The 22,997-nt window shown below is 27.7% G+C and overlaps 3 protein-coding genes across 3 annotated transcripts; 1 reads left to right on the plus strand and 2 right to left on the minus strand.

Annotated features, from left to right (window-relative positions):
* Positions 1 to 1,569: 1,569 nt before the first annotated feature.
* Positions 1,570 to 4,090, plus strand: LOC109791729 (phytoene synthase 2, chloroplastic). The gene is made up of 5 exons (XM_020351065.3): positions 1,570 to 2,139; positions 2,239 to 2,289; positions 2,380 to 2,552; positions 2,932 to 3,167; positions 3,557 to 4,090. Exons 1-5 carry the CDS (start codon positions 1,773 to 1,775, stop codon positions 3,924 to 3,926), a joined length of 1,197 nt encoding a protein of 398 aa, XP_020206654.1. The 5' UTR covers positions 1,570 to 1,772; the 3' UTR covers positions 3,927 to 4,090.
* Positions 4,091 to 10,442: 6,352 nt separating this feature from the next.
* Positions 10,443 to 15,227, minus strand: LOC109816563 (BTB/POZ domain and ankyrin repeat-containing protein NPR1). The gene is made up of 4 exons (XM_020381626.3): positions 13,990 to 15,227; positions 12,704 to 13,457; positions 12,073 to 12,273; positions 10,443 to 10,998 (listed from the first exon to the last, which is right to left on the minus strand). The coding sequence occupies exons 1-4, from the start codon at positions 14,533 to 14,535 to the stop codon at positions 10,685 to 10,687; spliced, it is 1,815 nt and encodes a 604-aa protein (XP_020237215.2). The 5' UTR covers positions 14,536 to 15,227; the 3' UTR covers positions 10,443 to 10,684.
* LOC109795218 (uncharacterized) lies at positions 15,003 to 20,659 on the minus strand. Its single transcript, XM_020354658.3, has 2 exons — positions 19,841 to 20,659; positions 15,003 to 15,900 (listed from the first exon to the last, which is right to left on the minus strand). The coding sequence occupies exon 1, from the start codon at positions 20,504 to 20,506 to the stop codon at positions 19,901 to 19,903; it is 606 nt and encodes a 201-aa protein (XP_020210247.1). The 5' UTR covers positions 20,507 to 20,659; the 3' UTR covers positions 15,003 to 15,900; positions 19,841 to 19,900.
* Between the last annotated feature and the right edge of the window lie 2,338 nt (positions 20,660 to 22,997).

The following is a 22,997-nucleotide window of genomic DNA, read 5'->3' on the forward strand; positions in this document are numbered from 1 at the left end:
CTAATCCTTATTATAAGGTACAATTTAGAAAAAAATAATAGTCCTGTTTACAAGATATTTAACAATTCTTCTATATATATATATATATATATAAAGACATTTAACCATTTCTATATAAAGAATTAATTTTATTTTCATCTTTTGTTTTTATTAAATATTATGCGAATGTGTTTCTTATTATTGAATGATGAGAAAATAAATTAAAGAATAAATATTCTTTCTCACCTCTTGAACTCTTTGATTATCATTTATTAATTTTATTGATATTGATGCATAAGTTATGATATGAAACAACATTTTCACCTTTTATAACAATTTAATGACAAGTAAAATGATAAAATTTATACATCATAATTTTATTTTATAAAATAAAAAATTAAAATAACTACTTATATTAATATGCATATTTTTGTTATAAGTACCTTATAATAAGAATATGAGAGATTATAATTTTTAAAATTTAGTTAACTAAAAATATCATAGTGAATTAATGATTTTTTATTCTATGGACATAGTTTAAAAAGTGTTTCAACTAATGACTAATACCGCAACTAAATGATATTTCCTTTGGACCTATGAATAAATTTTTTTTATATACAAATTAAAGAAGATAATTAAATGTATTTAATTATTACAATTTTATATAAAATATATATTATATTTATTAAAATATCTTTAATCATAGTATCCCTATTATTATCTTTTGGATATTTTTAGATTAAAAATATTAAATAAAGTTAATTAGTTAAAATTTACTTATGTTTAAATTATTATTTTTTTACTTATACAAGTAGATATAAGGAATAATCGATGGCATTTAAAATATGTCTCAAAGTGTAAATTGAATACATATCTAGCAGTATCAACCTCTTATTACAGTATTAATCTGTATAAAAAGAATAACATTAAACTTTTTTAAAAAAATAGATCATCAAATTGGACATTTTAAGAATGGAATCATTAAATTGAGTAATTTAAATAAAAAGATATCAGAAAGTAATTTAACCAAGTTAAAAAGGATAAGTAAAACTTCTTAATGTATTATTGCAATGTTTTTCTTTTCTTTTCCTTTCTTGAAAACAATATATAGCAAGTAAAATCGAGTCTATCTACCAAGACATCATTTTTATGAATAAAAATTTCAATAGTACAATAAAATTGTGGATGCTACCCCAACTGACAAGGCATCATTTAAATGGAAGATGAAGAAATTTAATTTATATCATGATTCTGAATCTGGACATACATATGTACGTAACCTATGCAATTAATGCTTACAAAACAATTTGAAAGACATTAAAGCCACCCATCTCTCTACAATTGCGCAAGCAAAACAAAATATAGGATCACATAAATACACATACAAAGCTAGCCTTTTCTGGGCCACTATCAAAGAAAAGGAATGAAAATTTTGTCTGGATAAATGCCAAGAATATGCTCTCTTACACACATTTTTTTTTTCTTTCTATCGATTAAAATTTATTGAAATTCTCAAAATTTTGTTAATTTCACATCCTATTTAATATATCTTTTTCCTAGTTTTACAATTTTGAATAAATTTTTACGAATAAAACATAACAGTTAAGAGGATAAGTGTATTACAAAAAAATGTTACTAGCTGTGAAAATATATTGACTGAAATAGAAGAAAATCTTGCATTAAAAACAAAGAAGTGATCAAGTTCAGGATTACAAGGCAACTGTCCATATACATTGTCCACTTTCACTTGTGGCTCTGCACTCTGCAGTGGAAGAAATTGCCTTTTACTTAAGATGTCTGGTGGTCTAGTTTGGGCGAGTTGTGGACCCAAAGAGATCGCCAACTCCTTGGTGGGTTTAACATGCAACAAGAGAAATAGTAGTGGAAGATCCCAAAAGAGGTTTTCTGGAATCAGCTTTGAAAAAGGGGCTTCTTCTTTTTCCAGTGCAGTGGTGGCTGAGCCTCCAAGATCCTCAGAGGAGAGGGTCTATGAAGTGGTGCTGAAGCAAGCAGCTTTAATAAAAGAGAGAAAAAGGGTTACAAAGATATATCAGGATTTGGTCAAAGACGTTGATTACACCAATATTGGAGACCTATTGAATGCGGCTTATGATCGCTGTGGTGAAGTTTGTGCTGAGTATGCCAAGACATTTTACTTAGGTATCACTTTTGTTTTCATCAATAATGGATTTGAAATTTCAATTGTTAATAGCATATTTCGTTGCTGATTTGACTCATCTTCAAAACTGTATATTCTAGGCACAAAGTTGATGACTCCAGAGCGCAGGAAAGCCATTTGGGCCATTTATGGTATGAGTGATTAGATTACTACACTCAATGTTATTACTTGAGCTTCTCAAGTGAGTTGTTTGGAATTTGACAATTCTCTGTGCATTGCAGTGTGGTGCAGAAGAACTGATGAACTAGTGGATGGCCCAAATGCTTCACACATCACACCTACTGCCTTGGACAGGTGGGAGGAACGATTAACTGATGTTTTTGCAGGTCACCCCTATGATATGTATGATGCTGCCCTCTCACATACCGTCTCAAAGTACCCTATTGATATTCAGGTATTAATTGTTTTAGGATTGAGCATTACATTATTTTAGGACAACATTTACACAAAGTTCTTTAATTGTTTTTATGTGTGTTTTCGAATCAAAATTATAGTTTTACTTTAACAATTTATGTTAAGTTTCATGTAGACTATTAAAATAAAATTTTAATTCTAATTAGAAAATAGTGTCAAAAGAACTTATACAAATTGCCTCTAAATTAGATTTTATCCTTTAGATATAACATGTTCAAATTAGTGAGCAATATTAAATTGGTGATCTTATATGAAATAGAGGAGTAATTCTAACTAAACAAAAATATGAAACTAGATTGAATCTTCTTTTTACGTGTAAAAACTGACCCTATTGACATTGGATTGTCTCTTTGAAACAGCCCTTCAAGGACATGATAGAAGGGATGAGGATGGATCTGAGAAAGTCAAGATACAATAACTTTGATGAGCTCTATCTTTACTGCTACTATGTTGCTGGAACAGTAGGCCTTATGAGTGTTCCAGTAATGGGGATAGCACCAAAATCGAAGGCACCAATAGAGAGCATTTATAGTGGCGCATTGGCACTAGGCATTGCAAATCAACTTACTAACATACTTAGAGATGTTGGAGAAGAGTATGTTCTTTCACACAAATGACATTTAACACCTTTGACTCAAGGGTGTCTCACACCACAACATTCCAAGAAATGAATAAAACAACAACATTATTACATTAACAACAAAAACACATAAAAAAGAAACTTGATTTAAACAGACAATTAGTTCATTCCCTTAATATTTAATTAGAATGTATTTCTTTACACGGTCATATCTAATAACATATTTTATAGTTGTGCATGATAAATTATTTACTTTTATAATAATTATCTTAAAAGATAAATTTACAATGATTTGTGATTAGTTTAAAGTTATGATGCTTGAAAATTAGAGTCTTGATTTTAACTATGCAAGTCATTCAAATTATGTTTGTCTAATTTGGTCTAGTTGTTCTTGATGATTATAGTGCTGCAAGAGGAAGAGTGTATCTCCCACAAGATGAATTGGCACAAGCTGGGCTTTCAGATGAAGACATTTTCCGTGGGAAAGTTACAGATAAATGGAAGAAATTCATGAAGGGACAAATAAAGAGGGCAAGGAAGTTTTTTGATGAGGCAGAAAAGGGGGTTTCAGAGCTCAACTCTGCTAGCAGGTGGCCTGTGTCGGCATCATCATTGTTATATAGGCAAATATTGGATGCTATTGAAGCCAATGATTATGACAACTTCACAAAAAGGGCATATGTTGGAAAGGTAAAGAAGCTCTTGTTACTACCTGCTGCATATGGTGGTACACTTCTAGGCCCTCAGAAGTTGACCAATATGGTTAGAATATAACTGCAATGATTTTTACTTTTTAATTACAATATTATACATCTCAAATGAATAGAGCTTGGGTTGAAGAACAATCCCATTCGCGAATGTTACATCTCTTTGTGATAATTAATTTCAGTGATCATTCTTGAAAGTGAAGTAACATATTTCTTTTAGAGATTATTTTTTTTATAGTTTTTATTTTAAATTTTGTTAAAAAATTTATCAAATATTGTCGCATAAAATCTATCTATTAATATTTCAGATGGGAAAAATATCACATTAAACTTAATTGATATTGTATAACTATCTAAATATGTTACTTTCAAATATGTTATTGATGATTTGAAAGATTAAAAAAAGATTTTAAAAATTATAGAACTAAAAATAATAATTTTAAATTTTTAAAAAAATAAAGTTATCCTAAATTTTATAGGCTAAAAACATATGTAAATCTTTTCTTTAGAACTCATGAAAATAATACATGGTGCTAAAAGTAATTATTTTGATTAGAATTGAACTCGATATGCTTAAATAATGTTTCATATTTGAGTTTTGTGAATGAAAAAGATGTGATTGAGAAAAAATACTCACTAGAAGTGATAGGCAGTTCCTATGATGAAAATTAATTTTTTGTACCAATAATATGAGTAGCAAAAAAAAATCAATACATTAAATTTTAATTCTCTAATTTTAAAAATTTTATGGCACTAATAATATGAACCAATGATGTAGTGTTGATGTGACAAGAAAATATAAGATTTATTTTAAAACTTACCTTATGAAGAAAATAACTCATGACCTTAATTAATTAATTGTAATTTTTACTATACATAACATTTAAGTCTTTATGATTTTACTTTTTAGTTATCTTGACCAATAGAGAATATGTATAAGTCTATAATAATGAGATATTTTTCGTTTTAGATCAAAGTTCTCACGTTTTTTCTTTTGGTCATCTCTTAAAAGATTTCTCTACTAATGAAGTATGTATATGTTTATAAATTGATATTTTTCTTCTTGTTTCAATGATGTAGGACCTTTTTTTTATATCTTAACAATTATATGAAACATTATTTGTATCTCAACAATTGTATGAAAAGTGAAAACTTATTTATATCCCAACAAGTAAGTCACTTATTAACTACTTTGATCATAGATTGAATATTATATTATATATAACATTATTGCTTAAGTTAATTACTTTTAAAAATTGTTATAAATTTAACATAATAAATAATGATTTCATTTAATAAAAATAATAAAAAAGTTGTAAAAAAATAAAAATTTAGTAAATTAGTAATATAATTTATTATTCAATATATTTTTTTCCAACAAATATAAACATACAATATAAAATAAATAGTATAATATAGTAAATATTAATTAATATATTAATTTATTTTGTTTTGTATATTTATATTTATAGAATAATAAGCAACATATTGAATAATAAAATTCATATTTATAAGATGAAAAAATATAGTAAAAACATAAAATAAATAATATAATATTAGTAAATCTTATATAATAGATGATTTAAATTTTATAATATTAAAATGAATAATATAACATTATTAGTGGATTAAAAAGAGAAAAATAGTTAATAGTGAAATAAAAGACAACAAAAAATACATTTATTTTATAAAAATATATTAAATAATAAATTATATAAATAATTAAATTAAAAAATTTATAAAAAAGAGAGCGTATTATTAGGAATAAAAATAGGTGAAATAATCTGTGAATACTCAAGACAAGAGTCAGGAATCCTGATTATTTTTATTTATCATGTTTTGCAAAGGAAAGACAAATAATCCCAAAAACTGACCAAAGTAAAGATGGAAATGGACACAAATGGCTTCGTCTTTCTTTAATACCATTTTTATTAATACCAATATAAAACTACAAAGATTTTTAAAATTACGGAAGATAACACGATTATAATATAATTAATATACAAATTTCGTCTAAAATTACAAAATTTATCGTCAATAATAATTTTATTTTTAAAAAATTATTTTCTTTATCTTTTTTGGTAAAGATAGGAAAGATTATAAAGATAGTCGCGCTGAAAATTGAACTTAAATTCTCATGCTTCTAACCATCCCAACCCCTCCTCACCCAACTACTAGGCTAACCTAGTAGATTAAATTATTTTCTTTATAAAAAGATTGTAGTCTATAGTCTATATAAAATATGTTTTTATTTAATAAAGAACTATAACTTTTTCACATCAAATCAGTTGTTATAAAAATAAAATAATAAGATTAATATTGAATAAAAAGTATACTCATTAAATATAAAGAATATGTATTTAAAATTTGAAAAATGAATATAAATTATTGTAGATACTAACAGATGCATTTCGTGTCTGTAAAATAAAAAAAAAATATTATTAACCAGATGAGTATTTATATTTTAATTTATTTATTTCCTATTTCATCATTAAGAAATACACTAGTAAAGCAAAAATTAAAGTATAACACAATGATATAAATGTTTTTAAAAAAATAGACACAAAAATACTGTATTTTCTTTTTAAGTTGTCATACATAATGAAAATATACATTTTATCTAATAATTATAGTATTCCAACGAATGATTATGGGTATAAAATCAATCTATGTCTCTTTTTGAATGTATAGAAAATAGAACGAACATTTCTCTTGAAAAAAAGTATTTCAGGGTTTATTTTCCAGTGAAAGTGTTTTTAATTACTTATCTTTAATGATGTTATTTTTAGAATTTTTTTCTTAATCTCTTCTCTATTTTAATTTATTATGTTTGTTATTTATATATTAAATTTAATATATTTTCTTTTAAATTTCAATAGTCAAAATAATTTTATATTATAATATAAATTAATCATCATAAAACTAAAATATAATTATACGATAAAAAAATTTAGTGGTGAAAAGGATAAGAGTTAGAATATAAGCAAGAATACTTAATTTTGATCATTATCATACCTCTGTAATTTTTTCTATGAATAAAAAAATATTTATTTATTATAAATTTTAATTATAATATAACTTATATATTTAAAGTATTTTTTTAATATAGTTTTAGTTGTATAAAATAAAAATATATTCAGCCCATTACACTATATTATTATAAAAATAAAAGTAAAAATTATAAAAATATAATTAAATTACTGAAATGACGAATGTAAATATGTATTTGAGATACGATATTCCCACATACGAAATGAAAAATAATCGTAGTTTTTTTTGTTTTTTTTACACCAATCATATTCGTAGATCTTAGGCTAAGGCTTTTAGTTAAAAACAAGCCATCGATATTTTTTAGTCTTATGTGGAAGCTCCTTTACCTAAACAATAATTGGGCTTTTTTTCAGGCTTTCTACCACTTGATCTTAATTGGGCTTGGTGTATTCATCTCGGGCAATTGTTATATATACCCATTTGTTTTTTCAATGCACCTCTATGCAATCTCATTCACACATTGAAATGATGTGAATTTATATATATTTTTAATATAATTTTTTATTTCTTATCTTACATATATATATATATATATATATATAATGTAAATTTATTAATCTAAATGTTTTGAGTAATGTTGGGTATTTGTGATGAGTTATCCGTAAATATAATATTGAATAAGGGTGGTTAGAAGTGTGATAGGATTAAAATAAGACGAACTAGAAGCCACCATGAGTTGTGGTGGCAGCCATGATTAAAAGATGATATCACGTGTTCTTCATGAAAAGGAAAAGCAAAATATAATTTCACCTTTTAAGATGGTTGTTTGATGTAATGTAACATCACAATCATCGTTTCATTATAACTAATGCTTTTAAAACTAAAAGTTAATCACTTATATATTGTTAGTGTAAAGATTTTTACACTGATAATTAATCATATATGTTAATATGTCTTTTTTATTTTAATTTAATCAAATAAGCAAATAATATGATATTATTAACAGATCTGATTAGTTGTCAGTGTAAATTTTTTTTACACTTACAATGTATAGATGATTAACTCTAAAATTAATTTATCTAATCGAGATCCTAATTGACACCATTTTATAAATTATTTATCGGAATAAGTTTTTATTTAATTATTTATTAAAATGCTGCGGTCAATGTTCGAATTATGTCCGTCACCATATTCATTTTTAATTCCTTATATCATTCTTTTATAAAATCATCAATTAGAAAAATACAAATAAATTTACGATTCTAAAAATTATTATATAAATATATTTAAATTTATTGAATATAGAAATTAAACTCTATCTAATATATTACTCAATTACCTTTAAGTCCGTGTTTAAAAAACCGGACCGAACCGGCCGGTCGGACCGGTTGGACCGGGAACCGGTGGTCCAGCCGGTCCGAACCTTAAGTTGGATCGGTTATGCAGTCGATCCGTTTCAAACCGGATTGAACCGGTCAATTTTCCGGTTCAACCAGTGAACCGGTGGGTCAAACCGGTTCAACCACTTTTTTTTATTTTTTTATTATTTTTATTTTTTTTTATTTTTTAAGGGACCATAAACCACAAAAATAATAATGAAAATTGAATCTTTTAATAGAAGAACAAAGATTCTTATTAAATATAACAATAACTACTTGTTCTAATGTATTTGTTTATAAAATATACAACTTAAATAATTTTTATAGTAAATTATTAATTTTATATTATATATTTAATAATATAATATATATGTAAATATTACATATATTATTTTGTAATATCAATTGCAAGCATATTATATATGTACATATTATTTATATTTTTAATTTGTATTAATATACAGTTTAATATGTAATTTTTTTTATATATTTTTTACAAAATAAAAATAAAAATAATTTTAAATAAGATAGAAAAATTGAAATTTAAAATAAGATATAAATTTATTAAAATTTATAAGTATAAAATATATTTAATATGAATATTTTTTTAATAAAAATAAATAAAAACCGAGTCATGCGGTTCAACTAGTGACCCACCGGTTCAACCTTTGACCCACTGACCCAGTACCTTAACCGGTTCGATGACCGGTCCGGTTTTTAAAACTATGCTTTAAGTTATTACTTATTATAGTTACTTGTGTTAAGTCAAATGAGAGGTTCATATTTTGTTGAGTTATAATTATTGATGTTAATCAATTAATAATTTGGTATATTTTAAATAAATTATCAACTATTTTTTATTTGATTAAATGATAAATTTATTTTGTGAAGTGGTAAAATAACTTGAAATGAAAAATTCTTCTGTGAGTATTAATAAAATTTGTGAGTAGTTATTTATTGAATAGTCGCATGTGCATGAGACTAGGGATGGTAAATATACTCGTACTCGCAGGTAATACCTGAACCCATCCCGACTTTGACGGAGAATACCCGGTTTGACCGGGTACGAGTACGGGTACGGGTAAAACCCGATATATTAAATCGGGTACGGGTACGAGTACAGATATGTACTTACCCGCCCCGTACTCGCCCCCGTCCCCGTTCCTATTTCTAATTTAATACTCACTTTTAATTTAATTATATTAAAGAATTTTAGTATTTTTTTATATGTGATTATTTATTATAATATAAGATAGAAAAATAACCTAATTATAATTATAATATAATTAAAAAAGTAATTTAAAAATAATATTTTTAAAAAAAAATTGAGGGTACGGGTACGGATACAAGTATATCCGATACTCGACGAGGATGAGGATGAGAATGAAAATTACATATCCAACGGGTACGGGTACTGGAACGGAGATGAGTTTGACTCGTAAAAACGAGAACGGGTATCATGAAACCCGTACCCACCCCATTGCCATCCCTACATGAGACAAATGTTTTTCCATCCGGCCAGGGGAAGAGAGGCTATTTTACCCACTCTCTCTCATTGCCAATTTTTAGTTGATTGTCCTATTATGATAAATAATTTAAAAACAACCCAATTTTGATAAATTATTTGTAAAATGATCTCAGTTTCATCAATTATACGTAAATGGAATAATCATTCCATTATAATTATAATTATAGTAATATATCAAATTTAAATGATATTTAAAAATAATTATTTTCTGTATAAAAAAAAAAAAGCAAAACCAACTTCTTCATTTTAACTAAGGTACTTCATGCTCACCAACCAAGCCCAATGTTAAATTTGATGAATTCAGTATTTAATAATAGACCAAACTTTTTAATTTAATAGATAAGATTTTTATATAATATAATATTATATTTAAAATAATATTTTATTATAAAATATATATTAACTTCAGTTTTATAATATTTTATTTTATTCTAACTACATATTATGTTTAAATTGATATATCATGTAAGAAAAGTTTGGTTAATCTAGTTTTTTTTTTCTTATATATATATATATTATTTTTTTTGAGTTTTAATCTAGTTAAATTCGAGTTTAAATAAATGGCTCGTTTAAAATTGTGTTGGATAAAGATAAAGATAAAGATAAATCTGTGATCTTCTTAATAATATTTAACTTTCCAACTTTGCATTCATTGCTCTGGTTCATTTAAAAATAGAAAGAAATATTATGAAAGTAATGATTAATAATTAGATTTTACAGGGATATAGATAATTTTGAAAGTAATCATCACACAAGTCAATAATTTGCAATTCCATCACAACCTATACACTAGGACTTCCTTTCAGTCTCATGTGTTTCTTATGGTCCAACAACTAAAAGCAATTAAATAAAGCTAGTAAAATCCTCCGTCATGATTAAAAGTTAAAAGAAAAACGTAAGGTATGATATTATTGGGAAAATATGGTATTATGGCAGAGCTTGTAGTTGCACTGTAGAAGAAGATGCACTTGACCTTTTCCTGACTCTGTGGTTAAGAGCTTCCCTACGAGTAGAGGATGATGAGGAAGAGAGTGAAGATGAAAAAGCGGAATGATTATTTTTAGCCATGTCCTGGTGAAAGGCTTTCTGCACATCATCTTTAAGTTCCATGAAGCGTGCTTTCTTGATTCTCTGCTCTTCTTCAGACCCCTTCTCTAGGAAGAAAACATCTGGCATATCGTCTTCTAGAAACTTATCAAGCACCTCAGAGCAAAGGGGAAAGAAGCGCCTCCCATTCTCAACTGCACACAATTCAAAGGCCACACTCACTTTTAGTAACAACATCAAACCACCATCATTCTCTTCCTCCACAATTGCATCTTGCATTAAATTCATTCACTTTATTCATACCCAAGTCAAGAATCATAATTCTTGATAATGACTCAAATTCATTTAGTTACTCATAAACATTCTTGAAAATATTAGTATAAGTTTTTTGAGAAATTAAAAACTCTCACGTTTGATTATAATATTACTTTTTTAGTTATATAAATATTTTTTTTTACAAAAATATCCTTTACAAAAAATTGAGTTTCTTCCTCCTTGCAAATTGTAATGGTGTTATAATCTAACATAAAAAATATCATATTTAGCTTAAAAAAATAAATTAACAATTTACATATGATTAAATTATCCATAAAATCGCAGTAAATGAAAGTGTAAAATATATTTTTCATGATTTATTATAATAAGATAAAAAAAATTAAATTAATGATCAAAATTAAAATTAAAATATAAATAAATTATAAAACAATAAAATAAGCATATATAACATTATTTTGCTTAAATAATTTGTTAAATTTAGAAGTTAAAAATCATAATAAAAAATTAGCAATGCAGTTTTATAATCATATAATTATTTAATTTTACTATTAGATTAAAGAGAAAAGTGATAGAAAAAACAAAAAGTAATATTTTTACCTAATAACAATAAAATATTTTGCAATAAAAATAAAATAAAATAATTTGTTAAAAATTTATACATGAAATGTTGCACTGACTTTCTATTTTTCTTAAAAAACAATATAATTACAAGTATTGTAAATGCAAATTATTAAAATAAAACTTTGATTTTGATTGGAGAAGTACCTAAGTTTTGTTTATCTATTATAACATTATTGTTAGGCTTATTAGACCACATGCACAAGACCATTATCAGACCGTTCATTCCAACTAACTTGATCCTCGAATACTATAGTAGTATTATAGGGTAAATGGAGAATATCATTAATAGAACAAGTCATGTCCATATTCCACAATGATGCATAACCACCGATACTATAAAGGAAGCTATTTCAGAATTTTCTTGGATATACCTGTTTTCATAAGGGCATGCAATCTTAACTGAAGTTTTCTGGTTCGAGCGGAGGGAGATTCATTTAGATCCACTTCTTTTAGAGTTCCATTAAAGCCTTTATTCACAGGTGATGAGCTTGCGTACAGAGGTGAGGAATCTGCCTCAGCATTCTCAATGGCTACCCTAGCCTCAGCAGGAAACAACAGCCTAGCAAATGTAACTGCAACATATGGAGCATGTTAATTTCATTTCCATACATGCTTCCAAATCTAGAAGCATCATGCAAATATTTTGTTATGATTCTGATGCATGCACACACCTAGATTTATTGGCCTGAGTGCATATTTCTAATCAATTAGTTACCATAATTAGAAGGATTTCATTTGATTGTGTACCAATCTATGTATCTTTTGAACAACAGAAAATACTTTGTGATTTTTACCCTTTCAACCTTCCAACTCAACTAAAAGGTCCAAATTCCAAAGCCAACATTCATTGAAACAAAGTGACCTCAAGCCTGTTTAGATACAAATTTAAAAGGGTTTTTAAGTATTTGTTAACTGAAAATAAAGAGTTTTTTCAATAGAGAATATCTCAAATGCACTTCTAGCTGATATCCAAATAGGTTACTAGACAAGTGAAAGCCCTACCTCTATCTTCAAGGTAATCCAGTCTCATGTGCAAATCATCAGCTGTTAACTGTGATGAAACAGACAAATTCACAACCCTTGAACTTCTTCTCATCTCCCTCTCCAGCACATCAACACAAAGCCTGTCCTTGTTAGATTCCTTACCCTTCTCTGTTTTCTGATGATAATCTTTGCGCCTTGTCAGCCTCTGACAAATTGCAAGAGCAGTTTGTCCATCTGGAGTGGTATCTGATGCACAAGCCCCTCTTTTAAGTAGTGCTACCAAGATGGACGGATCCTTTCGCCTCGCAGCCACATGAAGAACTGTGTATCCTCTGGAGTTTCTAAGGAGAATATCAGCCAAGCCTAGACCAAGAACTTCTTGAACAACCTTAGAATCACTATAGGCACATGCATAGTGCAGGGCAAAGGCATCATCTAGAGTGACACTAGACTCACTTAGAAGAAGCTTCAATAGTTCAACATCATCAGAGTCCAATGCCTTGTGGATTCTTTTGACACTCTTATCACTCAAAGGCACCACTTCCATTGCATCAGGTGTGGATTCTGGCTGAGATTGAGGTCTGAGTGATTTGATTTCAGTCACAACTTCATGAGGGAGCTCTTTCTCCAAAGATGTATTGTCAAAGTCAGACCTTGCAACTCTCTGAATGCAACGAGAGAGAAGCTGGTCCAGTTGGCAGTTGAAGGCAGCCATAAGAATAGGAATGACATCTTCCACAAGAGCCTTCTCAACAAAATTTAGGAGATGCCGCTGCATCAGTAGAGAAATATTTTGTTAAGCAAAAGCTGTAAGTGTCTTTTCCTTGGTAACAAAAGAATAAAATATAACTAATAGAGATGACCAAGTATTCTCCTTAAGATATATACCGGAGATTAAAAGTTGTAGCGGAAAAATAGAATAAAATGAAACCTAGGAAACATGATATTATTGATACATTACTAAAATCAGAAAAGCCGTGCGTACATCTATTTCAAATTTGTTCACTAGGAACAAAGATAAAGTGTTGAACACATTCCAAAAAAACACACGTGGATTTGGAAACTATTTCCAAAACTTGCAAAAAGTACTATAATGTTTATCTGCTTTTAATCTTGGTAAACTTTGGGAACACTAAATCGGGTAGTATTTTACTTACACGGATGGAGATGCCTAAAATGAAGGAAAATAACATATCAACAAGGCGCGCTTTATGTTATTACATTTCCCTACTTTTAGGAAAAACTTAGCAATAAAATAAAAAGAGAAAAGAACCAGAAATGACACCACAAAAAACACAATATACCTGAAAAAGTAAAACCAGTTCTTTCATCTGAAAAGTGGCAGAAGCGTACATGAGCTCCAAAGCATAATTGATAGCAGGGCGACATGCATCATGGATACATGTTTCATCAACACATGTTGTGACTTCTGTTGGTGAAGCCTTTAGCCTTCCAGTGTACAAATAGTACAAGAATACTTGGAAAGCTTCATGTCCAACTCTGCCATAGGGCACCAAATCTGACATGAGATACCTTGGCTTCCCTTCCTTCCCTGATTCATCAGTTCCTTTCTTAAAAAGCTCATGAAAAAATGGACTACGTGAAGCCAATATACCGCGATGAATACCCACAGAGATGTCTTCAACAAGAATCTCGGCATCACTATAATCATACTCAGCATCAATCAATAGCTTCTCAAGACTTCCACTGAGCTTACTCAGACTCAAAATCTCAATATTTGCCCCATGTTCATTGCTGGTGGAGGAGGACACGTTGTGATTACTAGAACCATTTGAAAGGTGAGATGATACAAAACTCAAGGATGATGATGAGTCATTTGAGTTATCCATGACCCCAAATACACAAGATTCCAATTGAGTCAAAGGACTGCTTGACTTGGTTTAGAAGCAAAATAAAAAATTGAACCCCATTAAGTACCCATCTCAATTAAAAAGCTAAACAAACAAACCAACATAATCTATTAAATTAAGCTCAAACAAGCAAAATTGAATAAGGGCACTGTTTCCCCCAACCACAACACCAAAGTCACTTGCAAGTCAAGCAACGAATCTCAGATTCCCAGAAGCAATAATTGAGAAGAATTTTCATCTGGGGATGACCCATCAAGTATATTGAGGCGCGAGGACAAAAGGTTTGTACTTTTATGAGTTAATTAACAGGGGAAAGATATCAAGAGGAAAAGAAGAATAAATATTACATACAGGGTCACCCTCTGAGTCAAGAGTGAAGATGAACTCAACAGCAGCTTGAGAGAATGAACCAGAAGCAAATCTTGAGTAACAGACTCTGGGAAGAGGCTTCAAGACAAAGCAGAAAAAAGAAACTGAAGAAGATGGATAGTTGGACAACAAGACTTCTAAGGGGCTCAAAGTCCTCTGAACCAAAGAAGGGAAGACTTAGAAGAGAGAAAAATGAACAAAGGTTGACCAACAAATGGGAAGAAGATAGAGGAAAAAACACACAGGGAGAGAGAAAGGTAGCACGTTCTGCTTTGCTCGGTAACCGAGACTCCTTGTGTAATTGTGTTCATTGAAAGTGAAAGAATACGAGAATTTCACGTTGATTTTTCTGTCTTTATTTTTTCTCCCACAATTTTCTCTTGGGTTAAAGTTTAATATATAATATTGTGAACATCTGTCTTCATGTTTATCGGCACAATTTTAAATGCTAGACAAAACATGTGATTGGAAAATGAGAAAGTGGTTAGGGAATTTAAGCATAAAAAGTTGTCATGTCGGGGAACTATACTTAGCTCTCTTATTATCAATCTCTCACACACAGCGTTGTTTGTTTCATCAATAATGTTTGATATTTTTCTACCATTTCCTTATTATACAGTGCAGTTGAAACGCGTGCAAAACGCAAAGTATAAGTACAATAAGCGCATCTAAATGGTGCCATACTCCGAGTTGTGAGGGAGTGGAACTGTAGAAAGAAACAAAGTTGGAAAACAAAGTTGGAACGGTGGTGGAATATTGAAGTATTGCATTCGCCAAAATTATAAATAATTTTAAATAGACAGAAGAAAAAAAATAATGCTAGAGAGAGATACCCCGTGTTGAAGTTTTCAGTGGCAGAATAGGCATCCACTTTCTTAAAGCGAGTGGGTCCGATGTAAATTTGCTTCTTTTATGACCGATGATTAGGATTTCAATGTTCTACTCACCTCATCTATGTCCAGAATTCAAGATCTTCTGATAAACGTGCAAAAAACAATTCTTGTGATAAAGGAATGTTGATTATTGAAAGGAAGAATTTCCACATGTACACGGTTGATTATGTTCATAAATGTGACTAATTTATCTCACAAATGGTTAACTGTAATGAATAACTATTATTACTGATCAACATTTCAATAATTTCATCTCATTTATAATCATATATGTATAATTCTATACATTTAGAATTATATTTATTTACTTTTAATTATTTGTGAAATAAAATAAATTATATTACATCCATAGTTAATTATGTGCGTTGAAAAAAAATAATACATAATAACTACTCCCACTTATCTATAATGGTTGATGTTTAAAGTTTTTCATACTTTTCGAGAAATACTTAACATTAATATTTAATTTTAAAATATTTTTATTGAATTACTATTTTTAATAGTTAATAAGGGATATATGTAAAAAAATTTAAAATATTACTTAACATATTAAAACATAAAAAAATTCAAAATAAAAGAAAAATTAAAAACAGGAGAGAGTAGTTGTAAGAAGTTAACAATTATAGTATCACATATTTTAATAATTTCAGGATATTTTTAATGAGACGCTAATAAATATATAGAATATATTTATTTATTTTTAACCAGTTATACATATTAGTATTAAGATGATGCAAAAACTCGTATGTTCCATGCATAATCAATATTCTTATTGACAGTTAGAGATTGTGCAACACGAAAGGAACACATCTAATTCCGTAACTTTGGTGGATCTGATTCTACGGTCTACTTTCATACTTTCAGTTTTCACATGAGCTTTTAACCGATAATAAGTAGAGAAATTCTATGGTACCCATGTTATTTGAGAGGGTACCGGTACAGTTATAATTATAATTTTATTTTATATTTTATATTTTTAATAATTTATTTAAATGATATTTTATTCTTTTAATTTTTAAATTATTTAGTTATTTTATTTTTATTTTATATATTCTAATTTTATTTATAATAATATTATTATATATTTAAATAGTTTAATTTTAATAATTTTTTAAGTATATTTTTGTCTTTTCACTTAAAATTTTTAAATTTATATATTTTAATTTTAATAATTTTTTAAGTATATTTTTGTCTTTTTATCTTAAATTTTTGAATTTTTATATTGTAATTTTAATAATTTTTTATTTTTACTATTTATTAATTCTTTTCTTTTTTAGTGTTTTATAACATTATTGAAATCTTATAATTTTAACTTCTATAATTTTATCTTACTTTTCATTTTATAAATATAATTTGAATTATTCATTTTACAATTAAATTAATTTTTTTAGATATTTTATGAATTTACATAAAAAAAATATATTGAAATCTCTCGATCTCTGAGAGTACGTAGCAACTCTCTAATAAGTATTGATCGTACAAAATCTAAACATATGTCAAACATATATCCTTTAACTAAATTCGAATCTTGGTTCTTAACATTGACATAATTTTTAAATTTACATTTTATTTCTAGTTTTTTTATTTTATAGTTTTCCTATGTTTATAAACATTTATATGTAGTACATAAAGAGCATTTATTTTACAGAAATCTTCTTTCGCTACTGTCACATTTTTTTTTTCTTCTAACAGAAGGATAGAGGAAAACACCCTACACGATTGGCTTCACGATCAATCTTAGTGATTTTGACTCTCCAATTTTGCTGATCATAATTAATCAAACTATCGTAAGGATAAAAGAACGAAATGGCATATCATCCCGAAGCTTTCTTAATATTTTAATAACTTTAAATTTCAATAATTTATTCCTAGAATAATTAAGAATCATTTAAAAGACTCAATTAATTAGATGATACAGAACTATTTAACCTATTTTCATATTTAAACTTAGTATGCAATTTTTTTTATAATTAATTTTTTTTTTGTAAAAATAAGAAAGATTATAAAGATTGTCGCAATGAGAATTGAACCTTGGTCCTCATGTTTCTAACAAAATTTAAGTCTCAATCTTGAATATGAAATAAATTATATTAGAAAAAAAATATTAATATTATGTATATTCATGATTTCTAACAAAAATTAATAACTACTCTCAATAGTAGATAATCATAATTTATACTAATAACATAATTGTGAAAAAAAAATCACAAATAAATAATGGTTAATTAATTATTATTTTTACTTAACTTTTGTTATATTATTAGTCAACGTGAAATTATTAACACATTTTCATATCGAAAACTAAACATTAACAAGTGATCCAATAACAATTTAGTAGTATGACTTAATAAACTCAATAACAACTACTAAAATAAACTTGGATATCATCTTAAAATTTGATTATGAACCTAATTGAACATTATAAAATCAAGTAATTAATATCTATATATATATATATATATATATATATATATATATATATATATATAAATTGATTTTCAAACAAGTCTCATTCATGACTGCTAAATAATTAATTTAAACTACACTAAAAAAATTGCTTAGAACCATATTGAATGAATAATCAAATTTTTATTTGGAGTATTACTTTTTTAAAAATAATAAAACTATATAAATTATTTTTAATTTATATAGCAAAATCTTTTAAATTGGCCCTATAATATTAATAAAATATATCAATTTAAAGATTAAATTGATAAATATTTAATACTTTAAAGCCCACTTATACAATTTTATTATTTTAATTATTATTTATAAAAAATAAAAAAATAAAAAAGTGATATTTGAGTGGTCAAAATAACGGTGTACTAAAAGGTCCCGAAGGAAAATGTGAACAGATAGTATCGTGAAATATGATGCTAATCATAATTTCGTCCCCAGCCACACAAATACGGGGCCTAGCATATACTGACATGGAAGTCAGAAGAAAAAAGATAAGTTTAATTATAAAGTTTTTACGAACTTTAATTTTTAAGTTATATAGTTAAAAACATTTTAGTTTAATTTACAAAAGAGGAATTCATTTGGATTAGATTTTATATCAAATTTTAATGATTTAATTAGTAAATTTAAAATTTTTAATCAATAAATTAAGTCAGTAAATTTTTAAAAATTTTAAACATTATTTAATATTTTATTTTATTAATTTAAATTAATATATAAAATATTTTATGATTATCTATCAACTTAAATTAATAAAATAAAATATAAAATAATTTTTAAACTTGTTAAAAATTTAAATACTTAATTTTTTTCTTAAGAATTTTAAATCTAATAGATAAATTGTTGAAATTTGATGTAGAACATAAATTATTAAATAAAATAAATTATTAAATAAAATAAATTTAAATTAGAGTACACAAATCATTCCTCTAATTATATACTATTTTTAAAATTTCTTTCACTTTATTTTTATTTCTATAATTTTACAAACTTTATTTTATAGTTTGTTTGCTATAAGAATAAAAGTTCATTATATATTCTTATATTTGAAATTATAAGAAGAAAAAATGTGAAATTTACAAAGACTAGGAAAAATGAAGAGGATATTACCATAGTGACAATATATACACAGCTGCCCGTTTAAGATTTGACCTATAAAACTCATGTTTTATGAGTTTTATACGGACAGGATAAATTCCTTCGGAAATAAACGAATCTGATCTAAATAATAATATAAAACTGTATCTTTAAAAAATAAAAATATATAAAATTAAAAGAAAAAAATATTTTTTATTTATAAACTAAATTTCATCATATTAAAATTTATTAATAATTAAAATACTAAATATTAAAATAAAAATACAAACTAATTAAATATAATTTTAATATTATAATAATTTAAAAAATTAAATATATAATTTAATATTAAAATATTAATATTTAAAAATATTAATTAATAAAGTTTGTAGATTAAATTCGTGAAGTTCAAGCTCAAATTAAAAAATTAAGCATAATCATACAAATTTAAAAAAAAAAAAAAAATCTATTATCCACAGACTTACGTATCTAAGTCCATCAATCCACCCTGAGTGGCATGAATAGTAAGGATGAAAGGCACGTGGCTAAACCTCAGCGTGAGCGTAGATGAAGTCCAATGCAGCGGAACATATCTCCTCCAAAGGCACTTTAGCGGTTGTATCCACCACCAGCTTGGGCACGTCGCCCACGTCGTACTCCGTGCATCCCGCGTACCCTTCCACAAGCTTCTCCAGCTCCTCCCACGAGGCCGGCTTGTGTCCGCCTCCGCCGCCGCCGCGCTCCTCCAGCCTCCGGCGCCACTCGGCGCGGTCGGCGGGCCTGCACTCGATGAGGAGGAGGCGGGCGGCGGCGGAGTCTGCGAGGCGGCGGAGGTGGTCGAGGTGGGCGCGGCGGGAGAGGGGGGAGTCGAGGATGACGCTGAGGCGGAGGCGGAGCTGGGTGGAGGCGACCTGCCAGATGGCGTGGTAGGAGAGGTCGTTGAGGATGGAGCCCGGTGAGGTTAGGGTTAGGTGAGGCTGCAAGGAGACGGTGCAGTCTTTTATATCGTCTTTGTCTAATAAAGCGATTTTAAGAGATGAGGCTATGCACTTTGCTAACGTGCTTTTCCCACTTCCTGGGTGTCCCTTCATCGCTATTATCACTGGCGTCTCTATTTTTCTCACTTTCCTTGATTCTCCTTCTCCACTCATCTTTTACAACCATCACCCTATTTCGATTTCAAGATAAGGTTTAAGACCCATGCTTATGCTCACCGCGGATCCATTTCATCATTTTTTACTGTTTCCAGAACTAGCCAAAACACATCTATTATATTGAATCCTCAATTTGTTATGTAAAAACAGAAAACCTAATTCATTATAAATCATGAGGGGCTAATTTTATTAAATTATTATTATTTTATATGTGTAAATCACCCAAAATTCTCTTTTAATATTGAGATGTGTGTTTGGAAGAAGAAAAAATTCCTTCTTGATCAAAATTAAAAATTACAAAAATTCATGGGTGGACGCTTCCAAATAACCCCGACCATGCACACAAGGTTAACATTTGACAACATGACAGTCACCTCACGTGGGGAGTACCCCGCCGCACGACTGTCGGAAAAGGTTAAACTAGAAGCCCCTGACCAGATATTGCCAAATACCCTACTATTTGTACCTCCTTCTTATTAATGCTTCTTCTGTGTCTCATGGCCACACCACTTACGACACACATATATCATATGACTTAAATTCAGTCTTTCATCTCTCACTTCCTCATGCTACTATAATATTACATTATAGTGGAAATTATTCATTTCTTCAAACTTCAAACAAATATACTTTCGCTAATATATTTGTCATACAAATTACAACAATGTTTTACCTACTGCATGCGAATGTAAGAGGAGGGGACCAATAACTCTAGTATATTTTCATCAAATCAAATTTCACAGAATTTAATTTCGTTATCATTTCATTAAGCATCTTCGCTTTTTTAATTATCATGTTATGTTGGTTTACTTTATCACATGGTTGCTGTTACTAAATTGAAACTACACCTACTCTGTTCTCCTTGTTATGACTTATGGCTAACGAAGATTCACAGAATAAGTAATGACATTAAATAAGATGAACCCACTTTCTAATCAACTTTCAATTCAAGCATTCTCTAGACATGATCTTGGGTCCTTGCCATGCTAGTGCTAAATTGCAAAGATGAATTTGAAGGCCGAAGAAGTGCTGCTTGTAGTGGCACAGATTTGAAACATTGATTTACAACATATTTATATAGAATGGTGACTTCACAATCAAACGTGAAATCAACTTTATTGATGAAAAGTTAGTGTACACACAATAAAAAGCATGAGATGAGGTAGCGGTTATTTGTTAATTGTTATGGTGTGAGCAATATTCCTTGGTTCACGTGATAAGGAAATTGTCATGATAGGGTAATTGATTTATAATTATAGCACATAGTACTTTGCTTAAGCACCACGTTTTGTGACCTTGGAAGCATGAAAATCCTGTCACTGCACAACCCTCGTTTTCTTCTAACAACAGATTCCCCCATTTTCTGTGCCTTTTATGAGTTTTCTATACTCAAACACTCAACCCCCGTTCCATGTGTTTCCCTTCCAAATCGTAGTTCCATGCAGCAAAACTCTCTCATTCAGTCACGCATATCTCACCTTAAACAACGGTTTGTGTAATAAATACATCCTCATTAATGTCTTATAAGACTATTGGTTAAAAAGTAATTTGTATATTTTATTAAATATTCTCAATTATTTAAGTAAATATTAAATATTTTTATAAAAATATTATACTTAACCAATGTTTTACCCGTGCAAGTTGTTAGTTCATGAATCATGATACAAATTATACAACGTCATATAAACAACGTTTTATGTATAAAAAAAATGTATAGAAAAAATACAAACAACGTTTTATTAAGTGCAAAAAACAAAAATGTGCATTGAATGAAGTTGCATTGAATATGAGTAGTTAGGGTTATTAAATTTGAAAGAATTTCATAAATGACTCTTGTACGTTAGAAGTTGAAACAGAGTATCTGGCCGTTTATTCGATTAATCAAAGCATCGTTATTCAATTATAATAAATAACCTAAACTAATATAATTGCGAAGTGAATTCTTAATTTAAGTTGATACTTAACTCGATAGATCTTTAAACCGAAGCGAATCCGTCATATTTAGTTTTTATTTATTTATTTTAAACTAAATATCAACACAAGAATTCAGAATCAACCCTATTATAAATAACTAAATAAGATTGTCGACTTAACGTTGCATCTAATATCTTATATATTAAGAAATATCAACAATTTTTTAACTCACTTTTACCGTCGAGTGAAATTTATTAAAAATAATTTTTTTATAAGTTTATTTCTCATTTAACAAGTTTCTTTTCTAATTTCATAATTTAAATTTTAACTAATAATTAATCATGTGTTAAGAAGAGTGTAGCGGTGAATAATATTAACACTCTTCCTTATTAATTATCCTAATATTTCATTAAAAGTTAAATAAATAATATGTAAAATAAGTTTTTTTTAATAAACACTACTCATATCTTTTATAGTATTTTTATACACGATATATAGAAATATAATTATTCTGAAACAATTTTATTTCAAATGTACTAAAAGTGTAGTTATACTATCAACTAATTATATATTA

The sequence above is a fragment of the Cajanus cajan genome, chromosome 9 (assembly GCF_000230855.2).
Source record: "Cajanus cajan strain Asha chromosome 9, NIPB_CcT2T_4, whole genome shotgun sequence".
Lineage (NCBI taxonomy): Eukaryota > Viridiplantae > Streptophyta > Magnoliopsida > Fabales > Fabaceae > Cajanus > Cajanus cajan.